This window comes from Haplochromis burtoni, unplaced genomic scaffold (genome assembly GCF_018398535.1).
Source record: "Haplochromis burtoni strain Fernald_Lab_line unplaced genomic scaffold, NCSU_Asbu1 Contig_7, whole genome shotgun sequence".
NCBI lineage: Eukaryota > Metazoa > Chordata > Actinopteri > Cichliformes > Cichlidae > Haplochromis > Haplochromis burtoni.
The window spans coordinates 3,298,479-3,306,624 of record NW_024582368.1 but is presented as its reverse complement, the minus strand read 5'-3'; the positions used below and the strand labels follow the sequence as shown (position 1 = coordinate 3,306,624).

The 8,146-nt window shown below is 36.1% G+C and overlaps 2 protein-coding genes across 3 annotated transcripts in view; one reads left to right on the top strand and one right to left on the bottom strand.

Annotated features, from left to right (window-relative positions):
* Nucleotides 1–4,705, top strand: part of LOC102301973 (N-acetyllactosaminide beta-1,3-N-acetylglucosaminyltransferase 3) — a 5,508-nt gene extending 803 nt beyond the window's left edge. The window contains exon 2 of the mRNA XM_005914140.3: nucleotides 1,887–4,705. Within this exon, the coding sequence (XP_005914202.1) occupies nucleotides 1,887–3,003 (1,117 nt within the window). The 3' untranslated portion in view covers nucleotides 3,004–4,705. The remainder of the gene's footprint in view (nucleotides 1–1,886) is intronic.
* sh3pxd2ab (SH3 and PX domains 2Ab) overlaps nucleotides 1–5,256 on the bottom strand; it is a 60,140-nt gene extending 54,884 nt beyond the window's left edge. The window contains exon 1 of one of the 2 annotated variants that reach the window (XM_005914137.2): nucleotides 4,876–5,256. In XM_005914137.2, the coding sequence (XP_005914199.1) occupies nucleotides 4,876–4,947 (72 nt within the window). In that variant the 5' untranslated portion in view covers nucleotides 4,948–5,256. The remainder of the gene's footprint in view (nucleotides 1–4,875) is intronic. The other variant, XM_005914138.2, reaches the window with a different exon arrangement.
* Between the last annotated feature and the right edge of the window lie 2,890 nt (nucleotides 5,257–8,146).

The window sequence follows — 8,146 nt, the reverse complement described above, 5'->3', positions numbered from 1 at the left end:
GGGGGGTTCTGTAGCATTATGATTTATTATTCATTGAATTTGCATTTTATCACAGTTAATAGTTCGCTAGAAAACTTACTGTTTCGCAGACGTTTAGGAAATAACAGTGAAGAAAACAGGATGATCTGCTTCTTCTAGCGTTTCTGTGAAATGGAAGATTGTTTCTAGTGACAATATCCATTTCAGTCTTTGTCACACCTGTTCAAGGTGAAGAGTTCAGGTTATGTTCAAAATGCTGACTTTAAGTAATTTGATTATATGGACATTTTGCATGCAATTTTGTTACATAAGTATAATGTCAAAAGTAAATTTATTAGAATATGATCAAATTAAATGTACTTGATTGGTATATATTCAGTTTATTCCGAACTAATTTTAATGATATATTATTTTAGTAAAAACACCTTTGATTTGATACATTTCAGTTGATGAAAGTTTTGTTGAGGGCAAAGAATCATGTTTTTGATTGTGAATTTTCTGTAGCTAGTTTTATTATGCTTGTTTCCTTTGAAGTCAGAAGCAGAATTAGCACATTGTTTTTATTAACTGATTTGGTCAGCTTTTAGGACTTTTAAGCACTTTTACTTTTTAATATACTTCTGTCATTTATGGTGTAACCTAAGAATGGTTACATTTAGTTAGACACAGTTTTAAATGTTTTATTATATAATTACAGAATATCCGGAGCTTTTTGAAAAATGTCAAATAAATTAAAAAATGTTTAATCCGATATAAACCATGACTCCAAAATCTGAATTCCTCCAAAGAAGTTTCAATAAGAGATCAATCCTAAAATGTAACACAACAAAATGTACTGTTCCTATATCAGTTATATTAAGCTATTATTTTTTATTAACCTCCTTTCAAAGAGGACTGCAAGTAGTTGGGAAAATCAAAGATTGAGTCACTCTGATTGACTCCAAGCCCTCTAGGACAAATTTTTGTCATTTTTGCAAATAACAGAAATATTATCAACAAGCTGCAATCAATCCAAGTCAGTCTGTGCCAGTGAGTGCAGCTCCTCTGCAATACATCTCTTTGTAATAGTGGACTCGAGTCAGCTGGGCAGTAGCTGGTTAATTCTGGCTATACTCATGTATAAAAGCAAGGTTGCCTGGTAGTTTGATAGTATGTCATCACTGGTAACATCAGTGATGTGCTTTTCAGAGGCCTACCTTCAAAGCGTCAAATCACAACAAAAATTCCCTCAAGGTGCTTTACATTGTAAGGTAAAGACCTTACAATGTTACACAGAAAACAGAAAACGTCAAAATGAATATGACTCCCTACCAGTAGAGATTAATAATAACACATAATTAAATGCAGAGAGGTGTATAAACACATAGTGAGTGAAAAAGGTGACTGAAGAAGAAACATTTAATGCTTCATGGGATGTTCATCTCCCAGCAGCCTAGACCTAGTGCAACGTAACTAAGGGAGGATTCAGGATCACCTGATCCAATCCTACCTATATGCTTCATCAAAAAGGAAAGTTTTAAGCCTAAACTTAAAAGCAGAGAGGGTGTCTGTCTTCCAAATCCAAACGAGAAACTGGTTCCACAGAACCAGCCTGAGAGCAAAAAGCCCTAATGGGGTGATACGGTACTATACGGTCATTAAATTAAGATGGGCCCTGATTATTCAAGAGCTTGTATGTGAGGAGCAGGATTTTCAATTCATTTCTGGTTCAACAGGGAGCCAAGTCAGAGAGACCACACTTCATTTTTAGTTAGTCATGCATTAGACACGGCCTATAGAAACTATGCTATGTATGTACGATATGATATGTTTGTAGTACCTGAATGTCTTAAGGCGTTATTTATTGATACATACCTGATTGAAATTTCTGTTGAGTGACTATTTATTTATTTTTTCACTGTTTCCAGGGCCGGCCACATCGAAATTGTTATGCTCTTAGGATCACTTCTCTCTATTGTTTTTTTTCTTCAATATTATAGCGACACTGAAATGTTCCGCTCACCAAAACTTGTAAAAATGTATAACAATTCCTATAAATACTCATTCCCAAAATGTGAACAAAACGTGGCTGCTGCCAGAATCTCAGGCTTCGATGGTTTCCCTGATATACTTAAAGACTTTCTTTACTATCGTCACTGTCGCTATTTTCCCATGATTCTGGACCTTCCTGACAAATGCGGAGGCATCGAAGAACCTGAAGACATCTTCCTTCTGCTTGTAATTAAAAGCTCCCCCATGCATTATGAACGACGTGAAGTGCTGCGAAAAACCTGGGCTCAAGAGAGGTCATACAAAGGTTTGCGGATTCGAAGGATTTTCATCCTTGGAACAATGGGTAATGACTTTGAGAAAGAGCGATTGAACAAACTCCTCAAAACAGAGCACCAGGAACACAATGACATCCTCCAATGGGACTTTCAAGATACATTTTTTAATCTCACTTTAAAGCAGGTTCTATTCCTCAAATGGATGAAAAGGAACTGTCAACAAGTTAATTTTGTGCTAAATGGTGATGATGACGTTTTTGCCAATACGGACAATATTGTGGACTACCTCCATGGTCGCCGTGAAAATAATGGAAGCCAGCATCTGTTTACTGGTTTTCTGATAAAGAATGGATTTCCTGTAAGATGGGACAGGAGCAAGTATTTTGTTCCATCTCAAGTATATGAAAAAAATGTTTACCCCAACTATTGTGGTGGTGGGGGCTTTCTTTTGTCCAGCTTTACAGCTTTAATGATACATAGCTATTCCAATGCCATTCCACTTTTTCCTATTGATGACGTTTACATGGGAATGTGCCTGGAAAAAGCAAAACTGGCACCAGCACCTCATATCGGTATAAAGACATTCGGATGGTACATTCCCTCCAAAAAAATAGATCAATATGATCCTTGCTATTTTAAAGATTACCTCTTGGTACACCAATTCTTTCCTAATAATATGTACCTTATGTGGCATCAAATAAATGACCCTAATCTGAAATGTGGTGTCACAAATTCGTCTAGGACGATCCAAACTTAAACTTACGGTTAGTGATATTGCATTTTATGACTTTAAGTCACAGCAATCATTGAATTATGTAAAAGTTTTAAACTGATATATCACGTTTGCCCATATAGACAGTCAGCCAGACAGCCACTGTTACATGAGTGACATAATCACAAACAGTACATAAAAGATTCAGTACTGATTTTATTTCTGATTTGTTTTTTTGTTTTTGTTTTAACATGTGCGTTGTAAATAAATGTGAATTGAGTTGAGGCAAGTCTTCAGATTGGGAGGTAATCTCCAGCTTTTGAATATAGTCTAAGGGTCGAAAGTGTTTGTCATGTTTTCATATGTTGCAGGTAATCCACAAACACAGTTATGTTCACTGCGAGTAAGCCAAATTCAAGAAAGTGGGTTGGTGCTCGGGGGCACTAGTATTTGAAGTATTCATCTGAAGTATTAATTAATTACTTTTCCTGCTTTAACTGTGAATAGGGATGCACTATTATTTAACCAGTAATGACATTTGATGTCAGAGTGAAAAAAATGCATTTATTGAAGGCAACTTGTGATTTTTATCTGTTTGTAACGTTAATGCAGTGTAGAATTGAAATACTTTTTAGTTATTTGTTTGTAGTTGTTTTGTTTAAAGTAGGGGTTTGTTTGTTTCAATGGGGCAAAATGTTTGTTAATGAATAACAAACACGAAATAAAAAGGAGACTACTTGTCAACCAAAACGTTATTGTAAAGAGTGATCTGTTCATCCATTAATATGATATATTTAAGTGAATTTGGGTAGTTGTTGTGTAGATATGTATGCTAAGTTTGGTGTTGTGTTCGTTCAAATCCATATTAACCCATTCTAGCCTCAACAAGAAGTAAGGCTCAAAACTTAAATTACAGGTTTGACATCTACAGCATACGCATTTGCTTTGTAAATGAGCTCTCCTTTGAGGAAAAAAAACATATCAGTTACCAATGGTCCCATCTTAACAGAGTTTAAATAAAGTTAATCCCTGGGTTAGCTCGTTCTCATCTAACATTCAAACATGAACACATCACTTTTTCTGCACTTTAGATTGTTAGGTGAACAATGAAAAGCAAAAAATCACTTGGGAAACAGGGCACCACAGTTAGTCTGCATGCCATATACACAATTAAAAGATTAAATATATATGTGTGTAAAAATATAGCTGCAAATCCCTGACTACTACTTTTGCTACGTCTATTTAGACGATGGCGCTGCTTAGGGTGCAGCCCAAGTCTTAGGATCCTCATCCAGCTGGCTGTCACGTATATGTGATTTCAGTTTGTTTATGTTTTTAAGCCTCAGTGCATGCTGTCGGCTCTGTCAGACGTCAGACACAGTGACACTGTATTTTACAGGCAAAAATAAAATACTGGTGTTTTTCAGGCACGACAGTACAGCACTAAGCAAAAGCTTGCAAGAAGACTATTACTTTAAACATTTTTTTAAAACACAATTACTTTAGTTTATTAAAATACCCAAATAAATCAAAGCATCTGATATTTTTTAAATGACCTGATATTAAATCACTGTTGTCAAGTATATACAAAATCAAATATAATAGGTTGTATCTACATTTCAATCAAAGCCATGTGGTGACAAAAAATACAACGCCTCAGATCACCACAGTCATAAAGAGACATCTTCTGGGTACCATGAATGTCTCTATTTAAAAAATTAAATTAAATTTAAAAAAAAAAAAAAAAGCACCAGGTCCGTTCAACAGCTGTTTGGTGAAAGTAATGGACCCTCAGAGCAACACTGGCGTCCACAGAGCTGCATAGCATGGGTTAAATTTCCACAGGGACAATACACAATAACTGCACTGGTGATCTACTTGAACAAGAACAGAACAGAGAGAGAGTATACAACTTACATAGTGCTTCGAAGGATTCCTTCTTTTCTGCACGTCCACAACATTTACGTCAAGGAAGGTGCGGAACTGCATCTTGACAAGCGAACAAGATTTGCACCAAACACAATACTACAGTTTGCACCAACGATGTTCACCCATGAAAACTTGGTTGCTTGTAGTAGAAGCGCAAGAAGAAGAAGAAAGAGTTGAGAGGAATGAAAAGAAATAACTTTCCTCTTTCAGGCTTTGGGTGCATCCATGAAATTACAGTGTCAGACGGCCTCGGAGCATCTGGACTCCTTGTGAAACATGACAACGCAATAAAACTGGCGTCTAATCAGACTTCTCCTCCTTCGGGAGGGGCTGCGCCGCTGCTGTTGCCAAAAAACGGGGGGCAGTCTGAGCAGTACAGCGATTTAGGCTATGGGGCGGTCCTGCTTCAGCTGGCTGGACACACCACACGGGACCAGGGAGGTCACACTGTTTTCAAACAGGTTCTTGGATTTGTTGGTCATCCCTAAAGTGACTGATAGTTTGGGTGAAATGTGAATAGTGAAAAGACATATTTCCTCTCCATAAATGGGCGATGGGCTGAACTGCTGTATAAGATGAAACATCTGTAGTTTTTTTTAATGATTTTGAAACGCTTTTTTGCAACAATAAACGTCCCCGACATGTGCTGTCTCTTAACTTCAAGAAAACAGTCCGTGTGTCTGAGCAGGCACGGACATTGACCGTGTTCGCTACTTGCAAACAAACAGGCAATTTGTCTAGTTGGCTGACGCGTATATACTTGTCTAATTTGGCTATCGCTTCCAAGTTATACATTAGATTTCCGACAGCACCTAAAGCAGCCAGCATACCGTTGCTCCCTCCTTGTGGAGACACGAGGTAAAGCGCGAGGAGAAGGTAAAGAGAACAATTCATTATTATTCCCACATTGTGGCGCTGCAGAACATAAGTGGTCTGTTTGCGTTGTCCTCCTGTCTAGATAAATTTCCTTCCTGTTTGTGCCCTATCCTATAATAAATCTTTCCTTATAATTTATGACAGGTATACTGTTTATAACATCTAGTAACATAGTAACATACAAAAAAACACAGACATAGATATTTTTGCACCACTTTTTAAAACTGAGTCATGCTGGAACATTTCTCAGTCTGCTCCACAGCTTCATTCCACATACAGTAATTCAAAACCTTTTTTGTGTCGTCCTAATATGCTGCTTTAAAAACAACAACAACAACAACAACAACAATAATAATAATAAACAGTTTTAAAACTACTTATTTTTACTTTGCACATTTCTGAAGTGACCATATTTAGTAACGCCTTTACATTCCCTCTAGAACAAAAAGGTTTTGTGTCATATGCGAATATTGCTAATGTTGACATATCAGGTGTGTGTAACGTAATTTCTATAAATAATGACATTTGTATTCTTAATAGGCTCCCAACATAGACTGAAGTATATTATTTGAATGTTTTGCTCACTGTAGGCAAGTGAAATATTATAATTTTTTGGCTGTTATCAAATTCAGATTAGAGATGAATACTCTGCTATATATTTTAGGCTGTACCACAGCATTATTTCTAATGTAAGTATCAACCAGTTAAAATGCTTTTTTCGGGTTAACTGGTAACTCTGTAAAAGTAGTCCACTTTTAATTTTACTGTAGTTTTTACTGTTTAGCTGTTAAAACCAGTGAGAAGTAAAAAAGTGAAAGACAATTTTATTTTACAGTGAAATCCAAAGATGAGTTGTGATGCACTGAGTTTTGTTGCTAAATGTGAAAACTAATGACTAATAAACTAATTAAACTAATATTACCAGGTATTCACAAAATGAAAAATAATAGAATTAGAATAGAATAGAATTCAACTTTATTGTCATTGCACATGCACAGGTACAGGGCAACGAAATGCAGTTTGCATCCATCCAGAAGTGCTTTAGTGATATAGATATATTACAATATATTCTAGCAATAATATAGATATGTAAGTATATTACAGAAATGGGTCTATTATGGTATGTTATAATGTACACGGTATGAAGTATGTTGTGAATATTCTATAACTATAAGTATGTACAGGCTGTAGTGAGTACAACTATGTACAAGATATGAACAGGATATAAATATGAAAAACTATACAGAATATGAAATAAATAACTTTACAGAATCTGAGATATACAGCTATACAGAAATGGGAACTATGCAAGTTGTAAACAGTTGTAGGGTTAAAAATTATCGAATACAGAATAAATTGGGGGGGGGGGGGGGGGGGAGAGGAACTCTACCATTTTCTCCTCTTTATGCCAACAGGAGGACCACAACTGGCATGCGTGGTAGAGGCGAGGGGGCTGAGCCCGGCTGAGCGGAGCACGTCCTGCTGGGGAGGAAATAGCCGCTACCTAGCTGCGTCAAGCTAACTAGAAATAGACCTGCTGACAGCGGAAATCTATTTTTATCCTCCGACGTAAAAGCGTCCACTCTGTTGTTTTGCTCAAGTCGGACAATAAAACCAGTCTGTTTCTCGTACTCCAAAGTGAACCAGTGAAGCGGACCGGTTCGGTAAAATCACGTTGATACTGCGTTTACGCCACCTATCGTACATTGAAACGCCTAACCATCGAGGTTTAAATTCGGTCTTGTCACGCAGTACCGTCACACAATGTATTACTATAAAATGTGATTATAATCATATATATTCTATCGTAATATACTTATATTTGATCTAACGTGAATAATTTCTGTAAATTATAATTGGTTGTTTATTTAGATGCGGAATATATAGTGTACAAAGCCACAGCAAAAATACTTCTTAGCTCAGAAAGGCAGATGTAATATGACATCCATGACCACCTAACTCCAAACGCTATAGACCCTTGTATAGTTATGACGTAGGCAGTCGAAGGTCTATTATAGATTTTCTTTTTGTCTTAAGTTTAATATGTGAGGGTTTTTTAAAACCCTTTATTGTATTAGTCAACTAAGCTTTTCTTTGTTACCTGGCAGCCATTTTGGTCATTCCTACGGGAAGTTATTCTGGCAGTTATTTTGAAGCATCATCTAAATCAAATGGTATTTTTATTTTAGTAGTCAGTGGGACAGAAAAACTTTGAATGTGTAGTAGTTTTTTTTATGTCATTTAAAAGCTATGCTAACTGTATCACAAAACAAGTTTAGAAGTTTGTGGTTTTTTAACTTTTTTCTGACATCAATAATTAAAACAAAATATCGCTACCATTTTTTTTGACGAAATTGAAAAAATAAAGCGAAATAATGTAAAT